At 40.5% G+C, this 19957-nt stretch overlaps 1 protein-coding gene across 1 annotated transcript; it reads left to right on the top strand.

Annotated features, from left to right (window-relative positions):
- Positions 1-484: 484 nt before the first annotated feature.
- LOC307033460 (N-chimaerin-like) lies at positions 485-19957 on the top strand. Its single transcript, XM_079671946.1, has 15 exons — positions 485-550; positions 1511-1617; positions 2399-2437; positions 2780-2835; positions 5607-5638; positions 5779-5892; positions 8274-8400; positions 8649-8810; positions 12495-12572; positions 13436-13520; positions 14823-14996; positions 15070-15147; positions 16243-16380; positions 17135-17240; positions 18244-19957. Exons 2-15 carry the CDS (start codon positions 1599-1601, stop codon positions 18413-18415), a joined length of 1380 nt encoding a protein of 459 aa, XP_079528072.1. The 5' UTR covers positions 485-550; positions 1511-1598; the 3' UTR covers positions 18416-19957.

Here is a 19957-nt window from a genome sequence, read left to right as displayed (position 1 = left end):
TATCTATTGAGTATATCTATTTAATACACAACAATATAAATATACCCGATTGAAAGCAGTGTAGATCATAATAGACGAATACATTGCATGGTTAGAATAGCATCGAATAAAACATTGGAACATCTCTACAATCAAAATATATTATCCTGAAACATAGTGATAGTAGTAAAAAAGGACGTTTAATGGTGGCTTTGCAAAAAAAAAAATAGATGGCCAGTACGGGTATCGAACCCGCGACCTTCGCGTTATTAGCACGACGCTCTAACCAACTGAGCTAACCGGCCACATTTCGTACGATCAAATTGTTTTTTCTTATACCATAACATTTACATAAGTTGTACGCTTGGCTTCCCCATTTCACCATTTCATACTATAGCAAGGAACGCTACATAAACGAATTATATATTATATTATTGAAGTATGCAATAAACTCAATTTTAAAATCGGGACTGTTGCCATAGCTACTCCAGAGAAAGAGAGAGAGAGAGAAGGCGAGACTGATCACGTGACACAGCAAGATGGCGACTACAATGCAGAATGGGCTTTGAGTGTGAGTATTATGAGAAAAACCGTTAATATAATGACAAACCAGTGTATTATTTAAAATTGTTTTATGTGCACTTTCACTGTATTCCTAAGCACATGTTTCCTCTGCAGTTTAATTGAAAAATGTTGCCATGTATAATTTCCGTTTTATCCGCGGATCAGTTTTCCTACTGGAGTTACCGCTCCCTTTATAATTTGGAGCTGTACCATGTGTTGTTACTCAGCTAGTTTTTCACTCCACTGAAATGATGCTGTTACACTAACTAAAAAGCATGTCTGAGAATAAGCTAATTTACAAGGCATCCTCTCTGCAAAGCTACAGTAATGCATCTTCCACAGCTGTTTTATTACTGCACAAAGGTTGCTTTTGCTACTCCTGCCCTTTCATGCTTTTACAACACACATTTTAGTGCATTAAAAACGTTAAGGCAGACTCCATTTGGGGCCTAAAAGGATTATGGTTTTCTGTGTAATGGTACAATGCATAACACAATATTACTCAAAAGCACGTCTGAGAATAAGACGTGAGCTAATTTACAAACCATCCTCTGTGTAAAGCTATAGTAATGCATCGTTCACAGCTTTTTGATGCTTTCACAAATTAGATTTATTTATAATTTGGCTTGTTTATTTCGACATTGGGTTTTTGTTGTTGTAAAATAACATCCTTTAGTGTTATGCCCCGAGGTAATTGCACTCAAACTGGAGTAAATGAATGATTTCAAACTGTAATCGTCACCATTTTAGACATGAAACTGTTTATTTGGCTTGTTCTTTTTGAAGGTGGGATTAATAAAACTGCTTCTGATTGTTCCAAAAATACCTACCCATCTCCAACCGTTCATTTACAACATCCAAACAAGCATTTGAGCATTCATTTAAGCTGCCCCTGCAAACAGACACTGTTATTTCATTAGTTGATTAACGCTTTGCACCTTATTTTTCATTTTTCTTTGTCTTTCAGGATTTAAATTGTCTGTTTTGTTGGGAATTTGGATCTTCTGGATAACTGTTCTTCATAATAATCCTCATCATCGTATCACAGAATCAAGATGGCCCTAAATGTTTTTGGTAAGCGTGTGTGTGTCTTTAATTGTAAGGGTATGTTTCCTTGAGAAAGAGGGTGTGACATTTGGGTCAGGGAGGATCTGGAGTTATTTTGAAAAGACAGGATACCGGGAAGACAAGTGTTGAAAAGATAAGCTTTGCAGAGTAAACACAAAGTACAACAAGACAGGAAACAGGCTGTTAGTTTTACACATGCACGGCCTGAAATTGCAAAATGCTCACCATGGGACGGATGCATATTACTGTTCTTCATCAGAATTAAGTCTGCTACTAAATTGCACGTAGCCAGATAGCATACTTACATTTTGAATTGCACGTAAATGGAGAAAATAAATGAGCTTTCACTTCATATGTCAAATTGACAACATTTTAGACATTAAACATTTTATTTGGCTTGTTCTTTGTGGCAGTGGCATCAATAGAACTGCACAATATCCTTAAGTAGGTTCATTGTTAAGCTGTAAAAAACATCTGATGGTTTCAAAATGACTACCCATCTCGACTGTTAATCCATAAACAAGCATTTGAGCGTTTACTATGAAATGCACAAAGTCTGTTTTTTTACATTAAGCGGCCGCTGCAAATAGATATTGTGCTATTTCATTAGTTTGAATTAACAAAGGTTAAGTTACTTGAGCGTACCAATCTTAAATGTTTAATGCTTCATATCAAAATTGAGACATAACGGGTATCATGTATCATTACCAGATGTGTCCACTTGGTGTCGCTGTTGTAAAGGGAATTCAATTAGAGTAACACCTTGTTGTACTTCTTCTGTCCTCAGATCATGATGAATACCGGCCTCCTGTGTGGAAGTCTTACTGTGAGTATTGGTGCATTTTGTTTATGTTATTACCCTGATTTTGCCCATTTTAAAACTGAGATTTTTATCAGAATCAGAATTCCTATATTGGTCCCGCAGCAAAAGGGACATAGAATATAAAAAGGCAAGAAATAATAAAGGAGGTAACGTGTTAAATATAGAGTAATAATAACTCAGTTCTCATCCAGGGCTAACAATGACGTTTTGCACATTAAAATAATGATGGTTGTTGCACCGTGGAATTGCCAAAAAAGTGCTTTTATAATTATACTTTCATTATTTGCTTTTGTGCTTTTTTTTTTTTTTTTTTTTGACTCACTTTTTATTTATTTTTTGCCACAGTGTACCAGCTCCAGCAGGAGGCGCCTCACCCGCGCAGACTCACCTGCACATGTGAGGTGAGAAAACCCTTCAGAATAATATATATGATATGTTTTATAATGATTGATCATTAAAGTGTTTTCAAAGCTGGTAAAGGTGCAGCTAGTTTTAAGGAGGGTAGCTTGTGAATGTACTCCAGGTGGAACTAAAGTCTGATTTAAGAGTTGATTATATTTCACATCAGTAATCCAAATCTGGCTAGTAACTAAAGGCATTAAATACATGTAGTGTTGAGTAAAAGTACACGATATACTTCTGAATTGAAGTGGAGGAGAAATACAAAGAAGCATAAAAGTGCAGTACTTTAACACCACTGGTCTTCCACAACATCACAGCGTCTTTTAAAGTTTTAAGAAAATGCCCCAGATCACAGATAATGAATCCTTAAATGACCTTTTTTAGCAATAGAAATCACCAGATCTGTCAGCGAGGTTTGGGGGAATCCAAGTGGGATTAAAGCATGGGGGTGTGTGTCTGGTGTTTGTGTTAATCTGTAATAAAAAAAGGCCTCCTTGAGTGTGTATGTGGGTGCTAAATGAACAGCTGTTGGCTTTGATCCTCTGGTGCGGTCAGGTAGTCGTTGTTTGACCCAATTTAAAATGCAGACAGACGGAGAACAATAGCCCCATGTCGTCTGCTGGGATTTGAGCCATATGCGATTTAATGATGCACCAATAAGCACTTATCTAAGGCTGGTACTTTTTAATTTGTGGACACTGTCCTCAAGCTGGACGGTGCCAACTTTTTTATGTAAAGCAATGCACTCATTAACAAGTAGCAGAGGGTATTATTGAATAAGTCCTCAGCTTATTTATTGTGAATCTACATAACACATTGTGATAATCATTGACTAATGTCCACATACTTTCTCCAGCTTATTTGATAGGAGCCTTGCCGCCATTTCCGCTGTTTGAATGTCATTGTTTAAGTCTTTCAATTGAATGTGTTTAAGGTTAGGAAAATGCCTGCATTCGAATATACTCCTCAAAAATGTCTATCTTCAACTAAATCTGGTGTTTCATCTCCACAATCACTGATGTAACTCAAAAATATCTCAGTCAGATGTGTTAAATGTCCCTTCTTCCTCTCCTCCTGTGTCTTTTCTCACACACCTGCTTATTTCCTGTCCAAACCGCGCATACAAGGCATCCAAATTAATATTCAGCAGCGTTTGTTGGTTGGAGCTTTGTTGATGTATTGGCTCCACAGCAGTTTTAGATGCAAACAACAACACAATGTTCAGCTTTTCATCTGACTCGTGCAATATTCCCTGCGCCCACACACACTCACGAAGAGCACACGGTGTGTATGAGGCATTTCACACACTTTTTTGTTGTTGGGAATTACATGATGTCCAGGGGCCGTATTCACAAAGGATCTTAGGGCTAAAAGTAGCTCCTAACTGGCGAATTTAGGAGAAACTCCTAAACATAATGGGCGTGTCAGTCTTAAATTTAGGACTCCTAATTTTATTCACTAAGAGCAATTCACAAAGTATTTTAGGCCTAAAAGTAGCACCTAAGTCTGGGAGAGCTTAAAAGTCCTCGAGAGGACTCCTAACTCTGTAAGACCTATTCACAAAGAATCTGAAAATGGCTGCGAGACCAAATGTTTTGGAGACAATGGAAGACTGTGAATTGATCAAGAGATATAGGCTAAATCGTGAGGGTATCAAACTTGTTGTGGAATTAGTGCGGGATGCAATAACATCCCCGACTAACAGGAATAACCCGATTAGTCCGGAAATAAAATGTTTGGCAACACTACGATATTTAGCAACAGGGAAAATGCAACTTTGCAATGCCGACAATTTAGGAATATCGCAACCATCAGTCAGCCGTGCCATAAACCAAACCATCAACGCGCTCTCTAGACCACATATCATCCAACAGTTTATCCGGTTTCCTTTGGACAATCAACAACTACACAGGATCAAAGCCAACTTCATGGCAATGCAGGTATGCCCGGTGCGGTCGGTGCTATTGACATAAAAATAATTGCGCCATCAAAAGATGAGGACGTGTTCGTCAATAGAAAGAAAGTACATTCCATCAACACGCAGATTGTTTTCATTCATCATGATAGGGGGACTTGAACGGCGGTATGGGCTGTTATTGAAAGTGTTTAAGTGCTGGAAATATGCTCATTGGATAATAGTTTGCAGGGTGCTTTTAATTGCCTCCTTGATTTAATGCAATTTACGTATTTGTATTGTTTGCTCTCTCTCTTTAACGTGCATATACAACGTCATTATCGTGGTCTGCACAAACTTGTCATCATGCGTGTATTCTGCTAACTGCACTGTCCATAACTATTTGATAGGAATACTTTTCTAGCCGAGGCTATTTCCTTGTTTTAGTGGGCTCGTTTGTGGGATGTTGCGGATGAGTTTCACCGAGACCGCCTGCTCTGAACAACCAATCACCGTACTGACCGCTTCTAAACTCATGCACGAGAATTGACGTAATCCATAGCAACGGCGCGTCACTCTTAGTTCACTCTTAGTGATTTATCCTTAGTATGAGTAGGTCTCAGCGGCTTTGTGAATAACTTTTAAGAAAAAACTCCTACGTAAAATGTTTTAGCGCGAGTTAGGAGCACTCCTAGCGGTAAGATAAAATGCTTTGTGAATACGGCCCCTGAGCTATATGACATATACTACCATGTAAAGCATGCATGGAAATCCCATATTTGTCTGTTTGTTAAACGGTGGTTCATCCTTCCTAAGTAATCTATAAACCTGTACCTTTTTAGTGTTTTAATAACTGCATTATTTTCTTTCCTGAAGGTGGAAACCCGACCTAAATACTATGGAAGAGAGTAAGTATGCCTTCTCTTTATCAACATTGACGAGGAATCTCCACTTATCTTATACCTCTTTCCGTTAACTTAAATCGTGGAGGAAGTATAACTTGGTTTTTAACTAATTTAATGTTTATTTTGCTGCTTTTTGTGTCCAGGTACCATGGGATGATCTCAAGGGAAGAGGCCGACCAATCGCTGAGTCAGGCTGAAGGCAGCTATCTCATCAGGGAGAGTCAGAGACAACCGGGCACATACACTCTGGCTCTCAGGTAAATTGTGTGTCTGTTGGTTTAATTTAGGGAGATTCAGACAATCGGGAACAAAGATATGTGTAAACTCAAGTATAGGATTCAAAGGTTTTATTGCACAAAGCTAAAGTGTAGAAATGGCAATGAAATTCTTCTGACCTGAGCTCCTCCAACAATGCAACATATATAATCAAATGCAAAATAAAAAGTAGTGCAAAAAGTCAATAGAGTAGGACATAAGCATTGTAAGAGAAATATAAATTAAAGCATGGAAGTATGGGGGAAACAAGTAGGTGTCACACTTTTTAAAGTGGTGCATGGAATAAATTAAATGTGGTTTTGGGTTAGTTTGATATAAATAGCCATGATATAAATCCACCTGCTTCTCTCTCTCTCTTTCACTTCTCCTCTCCCATCCCTGTGGTTTATAATTACCTTCCATAAATACCCTTTCATAAACCAGTGTCCCGCTGAGGGTGGGCAGAAAAAAGACCGGTTTGATTTTGGGTTAATGATCTAAGGGTGGCGTTTTATCTCGCGGTGGTTTCTTTGCGATCCACAGAGGAGCAGATCATGCGTTGGCCCACTTCAGACTCTGTGCCATTTCTGACTATCTCAGTAAAGTATCCTTCACGATTGTATTTGTGCCTCTACTTTGACATGTTGCCCTGCTTTAAAGCTCCCCTATCATACTGTTCTTCATCAATATATCACAGGTCTCAGATATATACACAGCCTGTCTCTGATTGGCTGAAACACCAAACAGATCATTGCAGCATTACCCATAATCCCCTCTGTTTCAGCCCTGTTTCCAAAGTGCTGATTCTCTGTCTGTTACTTTAGATGAAAATAAGGAGCCCCTCCCCACGCCCCTCTGAGAGACATTTGGTTACAAAGAACTCAATGGTGCTCTAGGGGCGATTCAGGTGATAAGGGGGGGGGTGGGGGGGTTACCTTGTTGCTGATTGGCTAATGGTTACACAAGACAAAACATCGTTATGACATCATAAAGTGGCCAAAATCTAATCAGCTCATTTTCAGACAGGTTTTTATAGAAATGGATCAAAAAGAGAGAGAATCTTTGTTCCTGAAACTTTCAGAGTCTCTTTCTACAGAGGGGACACATGTTGATGTAGAAGAGACATGAAGAAGAGGGGACACATGGTGATGAAGAAGAGACACGAAGAAGAGGGGACACATGTTAATGTAGAAAAGACATGAAGAAGAGGGGACACATGTTGATGTAGAAGAGACATGAAGAAGAGGGGACACATGTTGATGAAGAAGAGACACGAAGAAGAGGGGACACATGTTAATGTAGAAAAGACATGAAGAAGAGGGGACACATGTTGATGTAGAAGAGACATGGAGAAGAGGGGACACATGTTGATGTAGAAGAGACATGGAGAAGAGGGGACACATGTTGATGTAGAAGAGACATGAAGAAGAGGGGACACATGTTGATGTAGAAGAGACATGGAGAAGAGGGGACACATGTTGATGTAGAAGAGACATGGAGAAGAAGGGACACATGTTGATGTAGAAGAGACATGAAGAAGAGGGGACACATGTTGATGTAGGAGAGACATGGAGAAGAGGGGACACATGTTGATGTAGAAGAGACATGAAGAAGAGGGGACACATGTTGATGTAGAAGAGACATGAAGAAGAGGGGACACATGTTGATGTAGAAGAGACATGAAGAAGAGGGGACACATGTTGATGTAGGAGAGACATGAAGAAGAGGGGACACATGTTGATGTAGAAGAGACATGAAGAAGATGGGACACATGTCGATGTAGAAGAGACATGAAGAAGAGGGGACACATGTCGATGTAGAAGAGACATGAAGAAGAGGGGACACATGTTGATGTAGGAGAGACATGGAGAAGAAGGGACACATGTTGATGTAGAAGAGATATGCAGAAGAGGGGACACATGTTGATGTAGGAGAGACATGGAGAAGAAGGGACACATGTTGATGTAGAAGAGACATGGAGAAGAGGGGACACATGTTGATGTAGAAGAGACATGGAGAAGAAGGGACACATGTTGATGTAGAAGAGACATGGAGAAGAGGGGACACATGTTGATGTAGGAGAGACATGGAGAAGAAGGGACACATGTTGATGTAGAAGAGACATGGAGAAGAGGGGACACATGTTGATGTAGAAGAGACATGGAGAAGAAGGGACACATGTTGATGTAGAAGAGACATGAAGAAGAGGGGACACATGTTGATGTAGAAGAGACATGAAGAAGAGGGGACACATGTTGATGTAGAAGAGACATGAAGAAGTGGATTTCACATTATAGGAGACCTTTTAAAGGACACACATGTTGGAGCCCAGTGCGCTGTGAGACAGTTTCCAAGCTAAATCCTTTTCCTCTGCTCTATCCAGGTTTGGGAACCAGACCAGAAACTTCCGTCTCTACCATGACGGGAAGCACTTTGTTGGAGAGAAGCGGTTCGAGTCCATCCACGACCTGGTAACGGACGGCCTCATCACACTCTACATCGAGACAAAGGTGTGTGAGTGCGTCTTCCAAGAAGTCTACTTCGGCTCAGTTGCACCCATTTGTCAGCCGATCTTTCCCAGACATTCGGCTCGATTTGCACTTTATTACCCTTTCATCAACTCTTGTTACCTTCATCAACTGAATCCCTGGATTGCTTGAAAAGAATCCCAGAAATAAGGAAACTCATGCTCTCTCAACACTGAAATATTGCATTGAAAAAGACCCGTCATGTTTACAGTAACCTTCTCTCTTGTCAGGCGGCGGAGTACATCGCTAAGATGACCATCAACCCCATTTATGAACATGTGGGATACACCACCTTGAACCAGGAGCCCACTCTGAAAAAACTGCTGCCTCAAAGCCCCGAGGCTCCGGATGGACCGGTTCCAGTTAAAGAAGACAGGAACGCAGAGGAGAGGGTGAGGAAAATGTCACTTTTTGTTTATTCTGCTTAATGGTGACACAGCGGAGGTCTTACGCCTCGTCCACACAGCAGCTTTGAAAAAATCTTGAAAATCTTGGAGGTGGGCGTGTCTGAGAGCTTGGGGATTTTTTGCGACCAACAACCAATCACATGAATCTCCCGCCCCCGACATACAAAGCAAAAGCAATGTTAAAACGAAGTAAACTGGATATAAACTCTCCAAACAGGCGAAAACCTACCAGTTTCACCCACTGTCTCTGCCACCTCCCTCCATGCCTGGTTCCTCCGGTTTGTATCCCGGTAAATAGTTCTGGTCGTAAAGAACCGGGTGATTTGCTACCGTAATATCTCGTTTGGAATATGAGGAAATGAACTGCGGTCTGTCTCTCCCAGCTTGCACGCGGTTTGATTGGCTAGCGCTTGAACTGACAGATTTGCATAAACGGGATTTGATTGGCTGACGCTTCCAGCTCAGCTTCAAAAGTTGAACATTGCTCAACTTTTGAATCCGGAAAATCCTGAAAATCTTGAAAATCCTGAAAATCCTGGAAATCCTGAAAATCCTGGAAATCTTCGCTTTGCTTCCCCACAATGCAGTTCGGCAAAAAGCGAGGCAAAGAAACGTCACCCCCATTCAAAGTCAATGGGCAGAGAAGTGTTGGAAGATTTTTAAAGCTGCTGTGTGGACGGGCCGTTAGGGGCTGAAAATCAAGCAGTAAAAACCAATCATTATCTTCAAAATTCATCGCTCTCTGCAAAAATATGGAAAATCTGTATGAACTCAGGAAGAACGCATCGTCCAATCAGCAAATAGACCTGAAGGATTTGGGGCTTTTCAAAAAGGAGTGTTGGCTACCGACCAAAGAATATCCCCTTAGGAAACTACAGTCTGACATTAGGCCTTCCTATCGCAGAAATTAGATCAGTAAATTAAGTAGGGCTGCAAATTCTTGATGTCTATTACAATTTAAAATAGATAAGCAGCAACTCTCATAATTTGAGAGACTTAAAAACAACATTTTATTTTAACTAGTACCAATCCCTTGATAAAGAAAGTCGTAAATCTAAAAGTATTGGCACATGTCCCTTCATAATATGTCATAAAACGTATTACAATGGCATGTTTAGAGGCCATGCAGAGGGGTAGAATAAGGTTAGGAAGGTTCCTGCATGAACAGTGCTAAGATGGAAGAAGGTTCATGAACGTGGAGAAAGAGGGAGAAGAAGAGGAAGAGGAGGAGGAGGAAGATGGATGCAGAGGAGAGATGGCCTCCAGCCAAAGGCTCTGCAGTAAAATTACATAACTGCATTTTGCCTGCAGGAATCTGAGATCTCCCAAAAAGCCGCCTACTAAGTATTCAGAAATTTGGCTCATTAGTTTCCCATCAGCTGTGAGGTAATTGTTTTTTTCGATTTGAGTTTTTAACTCAGGGACGGACGGAAACCTTTTGCTTATACGTGGAGTTTTTCAAAGTTTACTTGCGTTTTGGACATGGGAGGTTTAGTGTTTGACGCGGGAGGAAAACATTTACATTTCATTTCTGCAGCTGTTTTGTTTGTTCTGGGTGCAGAAAATCAAACACACACACAAGTGTAAAACTGTTTAGTTAAAATGGACAAAAACAAACCAACAGGCTCATAACAAAGCATGCAATGCGTTTATTTGCTACACCAGCAATGCACCTCCTGAGGCCTTGGTTGACCTGCAGTGCATGACCACCTCATACGTGTGTGTGTGTGTGTGTGTGTGTGTGTGTGTGTGTGTGTGTGTGTGTGTGTGTGTGTGTGTGTGTGTGTGTGTGTGTGTGTGTGTGTGTGTGTGTGTGTGTGTGTGTGTGTGTGTGTGTGTGTGTGTGTGTGTGTGTGTGTGTGTGTGTGTGTGTGTGTGTGTGTGTGTGTGTGTGTGTGTGTGTGTGTGTGTGTGTGTGTGTGTGTGTGTGTGTGTGTGTGTGTGTGTGTGTGTGTGTGTGTGTGTGTGTGTGTGTGTGTGTGTGTGTGATGGGGGTGGTCCTGTGTGTGTTTTCATAATTGGTTGGATTTGCAGACAAAGCAGTACGGCGGTGACATTGAGACCGGAGGTGGTTCTCCGTAGGGAAGACAAACGCATGCGAATTCTGAATTTCGTGCACGCTAATCAGCTTTCCAGGGGGTTAAATGCTGCATTTATGGTCCCTGTGGGGGTGGTAAAGACATGGTTGGGGTGATGACTTTTAACATTTTGATTTGAAAGGCTTTGTTTTTCGTTTGAGTTAGGTGACGGGAAGGTAGGAAGCATGGGAGAAGCTTAAAGGGTCACAGATAAATATATGAGCTTGCTAATTATAATTAGCTTTGGTGTCCTTCTTTCTTTTGTTATCCATCTACACACGATGGAAACACATCATATAAATATACAGGACAGGTCAGACGTGTTAAGTGTTTATGGCGTTGATAGTACCTAATTAAATCACTATATAGCCTTAAACTGTCCTTATATAATGCACCTTTTATTATCTAATATAATAGAAGACCAAGGCCATGTAAGGACACAGGATGGTGGATGTTTCAAGCTAAAAAACACTCACAAAAGCAACAAAAAGGACAGTAGTAGTCGCTGTTGTTTAGTATTATAAATACAAACGGGAAAGATCGGAGGAAAAATACCAAATGAAGGGAGAGATTAAAAAAATAGACAATTGAATTACATATATGTTGTTTTTCAGCACGTTGTTGTTTCTCTCCCGGGACAAATGTGGTGGCAGAAATCGGTGACAAACAACAACAATCCCTGTAATCTGATTGGCTCCCTCTCCTCTCAATGTGACCTGTTAAATTCACCCGTTACTGCAGCGTAGCCCAACCCCCCCCTCATCTTCTTTCTCTCTCCGCCTTTATCTCCTCCCTCCTCCACTAGTTCTGCCTGTGTGTGGAGGGAAAGAGGCTTAACACACACACACACATAGACACACACACACACACATTGAGCCATGTGGGCTGAAGCGCTCACCTACAGGAGACGGCGATGCACATTCTGCAGCATCAGTCCGTTGTGAAGGATTTTGGGAACGCAAGATTTATTGAATCCTATTAAGGGAACTTTCTTTCACTCATTTTGTTTTTTTTATTGGATCTTTTGTTTTGTTATGAACTGGAATTGCACCATAGAGCCCCATCAGTATGCTGGGCTAATGTGATTGGCTGATCTTGTGGTGCTAAGACGGCAGGATTGGTCCTTTTTTTTGCTTTTCCGTTTGGGTCGTGTTGTCGGATGGAGCTTTAAAATGATTTGAGAGTTCTAGTAAAAATTATTCTGAGCATTTAATACAGGAACACTGCTTTGTTGTTATTTTGCTCTGCAGTCTGATTGTCTCACGTGTTATTTATTATAGTATTTTGGTCTGATAGCCATCGTCTGATTCAAACCTCTAGTGTGATTTTAATTCACGGCAAAACTACACATCCCAAAATGCCGAGTAGAGAGTCTTATGTCGTTAAAAGAGGTAAAAAACAGTCCCGCAGGCGAGCCGAGAAGCAAACGGGTCAGAAGGGCACTTTGTTTTCTGCGGCTCTCGGTTTGGATGTCAGCGCTGGTTCGATTCCCTCCCTGCTGGACCCAAACTTGGGCTTTGGACCCCCCATGAAACCCACTTCCCCTGCTTCAACCTTCTGGAAACCAATCAGATCTTTTGCCCTTTCGCAGCTCACGTCTCTGGTGCGGCGGGCCACACTGAGGGAGAGCGACTTAGCGCCCAAATACGAGAAGATCCACAACTTCAAGGTGAGTTTCTCCTTTTCCATCCTCCTTTTAATCTGTGTGCTGAAGGATGCCAGAAGCGCTGATTCAGCACGTGGGGTCTTATTCAAATTCACCTCAGAGAGCACAGAGCGCATTAGGATTCACACGCAGGGAAACACACATTCCTGCATTTACACGTCAGCTTTTTTATGATTTTATTTCCTGCTTTAGGTTCCCAGATTTTAACGATAACAAGTAGTCATTAGTGAGGAGCACTAAGACTCCACAGTGTCCTTAGCCGTGGGAATCACACACACACACACACACACACACACACACACACACACACACACACGCGCACGCACACGCACACGCACACGCACACATACAGTGTACACACACACACACACACACACACACACACACACACACACACACACACACACACACACACACACACTAGGTCTGTACCCGAATATCCGAATATTCGTTCGTTGGAGTACTATTCGGGTTTCAATTTCGTTATTCGTTTTGTTTTTTCGTTTTTTCAAATTGAATTTATTTAAATCTCCAAAAATGGTATTCGGGACAGCCCTAACACACACACACACACACACACACACACACACACACACACACACACACACACTGATGTGATGGAGCCTATTAGCATTTATAGAGCCAATTTATACAGAGAAAATAAGAAGATTAAAACTGTTCTCCGTCAGCGCTTCAATTGTCATTTTGTCTGTCTACAATAAAGATTTTTTTCAGGTATTTCTTGTGTGTTCTCGTGGAAATATACTATTATAGATTTACCATTTCGTCTGACCACATCTGTTTTCACCCTTATAATTGTTTAAAATGTTGTGATAGTTGTAAACTTATTTTGACTCTTTAACCAGGTTCATACATTCAGAGGTCCACATTGGTGCGAGTACTGTGCCAACTTCATGTGGGGGCTCATCGCTCAGGGAGTCAAGTGTGCAGGTAACACACACACACACACACACACACACACACACACACACACACACACACACACACACACACACACACACACACACACACACACACATACATTATCTAAGATCGGTTCTTTTTTGCCTCCTCCACTGTTTTCGACATGTTGCGCCTCCCCTCTCTTAAAGTGTGACTCATTCAGGACTGCAGGCGTAAAGTTAGTCACTTCTTCTGTTGACTCATGCTGTGAATCACGGATCTCAAATGTTAATATATTAAATTTGGTGCCAGAGAACACACTGTCTCTTTGATTATTACTCAGTATTACAAAAAGTGTCTAAGGAATTAATAAGATGGCTAGAGTCACAAAAAATGTGCTTTTATTCACAGCCAAAAACGCTGAAAAAACAGGGACGGAGGAAGTGACAAGGACGTCCGGTCCAAAATAGAAAGAAAAAACATTAATATAGACAGCTCTAAGAAATGTAAACTGGTACCTCTCTGCTCTACAGCCACCGTCAGGGTAACCCAAAATCACCTGTGGCCCGAGGTTTATATTTGTTAAGCCCCTCCCCAGGGTGTCAAACTCAAACACACAGTGGGCCAACATTAAAAAATGGGTGCTAGTGGAGGGCCGGACTGGTTCAATGTTTATTGCAGAACTTATTGAAATGAACTTATTGCACATATTAAACCTGGAACTAACAAAGCTTAAATGATTGCCTATAAAAACAACATTAAACATTAAATAATCAGTTCATTCATTTCTTATGGCTCTATCTGAAGCTTTTCCAGAGTCAGTTCTTATGATTACATTTCTCCACAGGCCAACAACAGCTTCAACAAAACTATTTCCCTCAAAGAGAAACCAAACATGCCCTGTTGTCGTGAGAGAGAAAGTGCAGAAGGAAACATCCATTAAACTCAGTGTGCTGCTCTGTGATGCTAGCTCAGATACTTGGCATCTCATCTTGGGGGCAAGGTCATCAATGTTTGGGGTCAGGCTCTGAGCTGAGGAGACCCTCAGGATGGAGTGAAGGTGCAATATACCGGCGGGCCAGATCTAATAGGAATTAGAAATTATCCTGCGGGCCAACATTTGGGCCTTGAGTTTGACACATGTGCCATCGGCCAATCAACTGTTTACAAACTTAATTATTGTTATTTCAAACAAATTAAACACAATAAATCAACATATCCTACTATTTCTGACCATCGGATGGGCATCTGTGTAATAAATAGGGCACAAAGTTGTATATTCCCAAGCAGTGGTATTGCCCATAAGGGTATACATATATATATATTTCACATTCTGTCTTTCTCTGTCAGACTGTGGGCTAAATGTTCATAAGCAATGCTCCAAAGTCGTGCCGAACGACTGCCAGCCGGACCTCCGTCACGTGAAGAAGGTTTACAGCTGCGACCTGACGACGCTGGTCAAAGCGCACAACACCAAGAGGCCCATGGTGGTGGACATGTGCATACAGGAAATCGAGGCGAGAGGTAAGAGGATTGTTAGAGGTATGTTCAGACACAGCTGTTTTAGTTCATTTTATTCATCAGTTTGACGTTTCAGGTCTCCAGTCGGAGGGTTTGTACAGGATATCAGGCTTCAGTGAGCTCATTGAAGACGTGAAGCTGCACTTTGACAGAGGTGAGGTTCCTTTTATCCTCTGAAATCATTTTAGGATCAGTGGAATATCAATAAGTTGTTGTTTTTAGTTTGAGTTAACTTTAAGGTGCTGAAGGTAGTCAGCATGGGAGAAGCTTGAAGGCTCACAGATAAATATATAACTAGCTTTGGTGTCCTTCTGCTCTTCTGTTATCCATTTACACACAATGGAAACGCATCATATACAGGACCGGTCAGACATGTTGTGTATTTATGGCAAAGGTTAGAGATATGTAGGTACCTAATTAAATGACAATAGAGCCTAAAACTGTCCTTATACAGGGTGTCCGCGGGGTCTTAAAGTATTACAAGTTGATAAATCAATTTAGCGAAAATTCAAAAGTATTAAACGGCATTTTCCAAGGTGTTACATTTTGTATCTTGTTTTCAATAAGTATCTAAATGGTCCAAAGAGGTTGTGTTCTACAGTCTGCCTGAATGTAATCATTGCGTAGGTCGTGTGTAGTGTGATTCTGTGTAGTTTATTTATGGCATCCCGTTGGATTTGACGTCATCTGAACAGGACATCGCACGCTCACTGTTTGATAGCGCGCGAAGGTCCGTTTATACCGGTTGCTAAACAACATCGTTATGGGGAAATGCAAGTCTGCGTCCAAATGGTTGGAAGATAATGAGGAAGGACAATCAATACTGTATATAGTCAATGAGAGGTAAAGTGTGTCGCCATGGTAACCGGTTAGAACTCCAAGTGGCGATGAGGTCTTAAAATGTTTGGAAAGAGTCTTAAAAAAGGTCTTCATTTGACTTCAGGATTCCTGCATACACCCTGATAATAGAAGACCAGGGCCATCTAAGGACTTGTGGATGTTTAAAGCAGTAGTAGTCGCTGTTGTTTAGTATTAAATGTTAATACAAAATGGGAAAGATCTGAGGAAAAATACCAAATGAAGGGAGGGATTATATAGGATAGCAGTTTTTCAGTTAGCTGATTTGATGCACTTTGACAAAGGTGAGGTTCCTTTTATCTTCTGAAATCATTTTAGGATCAGTGAAATATCAATAAGTTGTTGTGGTTCCTTTCGGTCACTCACTTTTTGTGACTCATTTGCTCCACAGATGGAGAGAAGGCGGACATCTCCTCAAATGCTTATGAGGACCTGAACATCATCACTGGAGCGCTCAAACTCTACTTCAGAGAGCTGCCTATCCCCCTAATAACATACGATGCATACCCACACTTCGTAGAAACAGGAAGTAGGTTTTTCACATATTCCTTTTGTCACATATATCAATAATTAGCAGCGATATTGATTTTGAGGCATTGTTACAAACACATAATACAGCAGCAATAACCTTTTGGAAACCAGTAAATAGTTGATTTGCCACCAATGTGAAACCAGTTTTATGTTAGGAATGTATAACACCAGCACATAGAAAATGCCGGATGCTAACTTGCATATGTTGGGCTATTTGCACAATTAGCACACGTTCATTAGCATTTAAGCCAAGCCGATTTGGACCATGATTTGAGTGGTTTTGGGGGTTTATTGAGGATGCTGAATCAATTCCAGACATGTTCAAGATCCAACATGGCAGTTTTAATCTAACTATAGCATGCATTAGTCCATATAGTAACATGAAAAAGATGCAGGATCAAAAATAGGTTTCAATGAGATTTAATTGGTACATTTAGTTTGTCCTAGAGGGACAGCGTATCTTTAATTTGGCTACAAAGACTTATTATAGCATCGAGTGACCACACACACACACACACACACACACACACACACACACACACACACACACACACACACACACACACACACACACACACACACACACACACACACACACACACACACACACACACACACACACACACACACACACACACTTAACATGTTGTTTAACGTTTTGGTATTGTGCCTCATGTATCGTTAACATGTATGTTTTAGAATTTGAATTCGACTTGTAACGAGTTATTCTGCGTTCATGTGTGTGTTTGCAGAGATTACAGACACGGAAAAACGTCTGGAGTCTCTCCACGAGGCGCTGAAGCTGCTGCCGCCGGCTCACTGCGAGACGCTGCGATACCTCATGGGTCACCTCAAGAGGTCAGAACACACAAGTCGTGTTTTCTACATCGTCATTTATACTAGCAACGCTGGGAACATTTCCCCATTGCTTTTTGAAATAGCCAATTTTGTCTTCATCACTATGCATTAGGATAATTTCTTTAAAATGTTCTGAGAATAGCGTGCCCATGTTTCTACATAACCACAGGCCAGAAGACTGTTAAACACCTGAACTAAGAACATCCATAACATTCACTTGTTTGCAACTTACACATTATTTATCACGTATATAGACTCTTATGGCACTACTTCTTCTATTTGATTGTATTTACTTGTTTGTATTGTGTTGCACTGTTGGAGGAGCCTGAGATGTTCATCGACATATCTACAAAATATCTAAGAAAGTGGATCACATCACTCCTGTTCTGAAGTCTTTACACTGGCTTCCTGTGTGTCAAAGAAAATCAAAAATAATGCTGCTGGTTTATAAAGCTTTGAATGGTTTAGGTCCAAAATACATTTCTGACCTCCTGCTAAATGATGAACCATCCAGATCTCTCAGGTCTTCAGGGACTGGTCAGCTTTCTGTCCCCAGAGTCAGAACTAAACATGGAGAAGCAGCGTTCAGTTATTATGCTCCAAACATCTGGAACAAACTCCCAGAAACCTGCAGGTCCGCTGCAACTCTGACTACTTTTAAATCCAGGCTGAAGGCTTTTCTTTTTGCCGCTGCTTTTAATTGAACTATTCATATCTTAGACTGCACTGTAACTTTTATCCATGTACTTTTTATTTTAATGTTTATTTTATTAACTATTGTTTTTAATGACTGATTTTAAATGCCATTTTCTTAATGTCTTTCATTTTTTGTAAAGCACTTTGAATTGCCTTGTGTTGAAAGGTGCTATATAAATAAACTTGCCTTGCCTTACACTGTAGCTATGTACGAATGACACTTTTGGCGTTAGCCGTTTTCACAGTTTTGCGTCCAGCGTTTCCTTCAAATTCACATACTCTTCTTCGTCCCTTTTTCTTTCACCAGAGTGACAGAGTGCGAGAAGGACAACCTCATGACCAGCGAGAACTTGGGTATCGTCTTCGGACCGACGCTGATGAGGGCGCCCGGACTAGACGCCATGATGGCGCTCAACGACATCCGGTACCAGAGACTCGTGATAGAAACGCTAATTCGGAACGAGGACGTGTTGTTCTGAGAGGAAGGACGGACAGTGAAAAGATGGAAGAAGACGTTTTTTTTACGAGATAATTAGGAAGAAAAATGGGACTGTTTTGTACGGAGGGAACAATGAAGGAAGTGGCCAATTACAATGAAGGAATTAATTAAAAAAAACTTAGTGGAGAAGCTATACATGGAAGTGTTTCCCTTAAACTCAATCAACAGACTCAAAGTCATAAAATGAGGGTAATTATGATTGTGTTAATGATCTTAAAAATATGTTAATAGTAGCATTACCTTGTCTATCTAGGGCAAATACTGTGTGCTCCATCTTTATGTTAATATCTTTCTTAAATGCCTTGACGGTTGACGGAGACTAAATCAGAAACTTTAAAAACATTGGGATAGCATTCAGAAGCTTATAAACAAGCGTTGAGTTTGCTTTGTTTCACATGGTGTCAAAACATCCTTTGTCTCTTCCTCAAGAGAAGAATACGTTATAACAGTAGACAGCTAGATGAATGAATGATTGGAAAAAGGGACCCTCATATCCATAATGCGCACTCGTTCCTCTTACCTTAAGTGACTTGGACCTACTGTGCTTTTAAAAACTCTTTATTTTAAAGCTGAAATGTAGAAAAACGTGGAAAAAACAACGCAGGCTTTCCTGTTTTGTGTCACATTTCAAGCTTTTGTTTGATGTGACGCTGTGTAATTACATGTCAGCGGATTTAGCGGTACATTAAATGGTTTCTGTCACTTTAAAAAAAATGAAAGGGAAGCTTTGGGAACACTTTTAAATATCCAATGGTGAGAATATTCACAACTCCACACAATTCATTGGCAGATGGACGTACATATGTGAAACAATGCTATGTTTTCTCTTGGTTTGTCATTTGTATAAAGTAGTATTGTAATGAAGAAGTACATTTTGTGCTTGAAATAATAATTTAAATTGTCTGGCTGCAATTCAACAGACACTGCAGTATTGAGAGGAGCTCCTTGACTATTTGAAACTTAATTGTAATTGCAATTTAAGTGGCGCTTTCCCTTTGTGAACTGTGACATTGAGAGGAATAATATTGCTAAAAGACTACTACTGGATCGTTTTAATTTCACACTTTCCTTTCACAGACTCCCATAAAATGAGATTTCTTTGCTTGTATTGTTTTCAAATGCCACACAGATGACTTGAGTTTCTTCCAGATGATGTTGCTAATCATCTTTAATCTGAAGGAGTGTATTCGACTTTTATTTTTTAACTTGTGCCATATGGAAAGGGATGCATGTTAAACCTTACATTAAACCTCATTTAAGTCTACCCCCATTTCTGTCGGGGTTATGGGGTGTTGCCAGATGTAACGTAAAAGTTAAATAATTTTCTAACAAAAGCTGTTTTTTTTAATTGTAATTGTTTAGTTTACTTTATATTCTACTGCCTAACCCGATGTGAGCCTTTATTGAGTTGTTCATTTTGTCATCATGAAATGTCCTTTTTTTTTTTTTACTACTGTCATTGCTGTAAAGTATTTTCTTTGGTTTATGCATGGCAACATTAAATTATTAAATATGGCTCTCA

Source organism: Notothenia rossii (genome assembly GCF_949606895.1).
Source record: "Notothenia rossii genome assembly, chromosome: 3".
Classification (NCBI taxonomy): Eukaryota; Metazoa; Chordata; class Actinopteri; order Perciformes; family Nototheniidae; genus Notothenia; species Notothenia rossii.
The sequence above is the reverse complement of the archived record's forward strand: the minus strand, read 5'-3'. Positions and strand labels throughout refer to the sequence as shown.

What these genes read in the sequence shown, in the direction of transcription:
- LOC307033460 (XM_079671946.1), top strand. An exon ending in GACTCACCTGCACATGTGAG is followed by an intron (nt 2,836 to 5,606) that starts GTGAGAAAACCC and finishes TCTTTCCTGAAG; the next exon opens with GTGGAAACCCGACCTAAATA. An exon ending in ACATACACTCTGGCTCTCAG is followed by an intron (nt 5,893 to 8,273) that starts GTAAATTGTGTG and finishes TGCTCTATCCAG; the next exon opens with GTTTGGGAACCAGACCAGAA.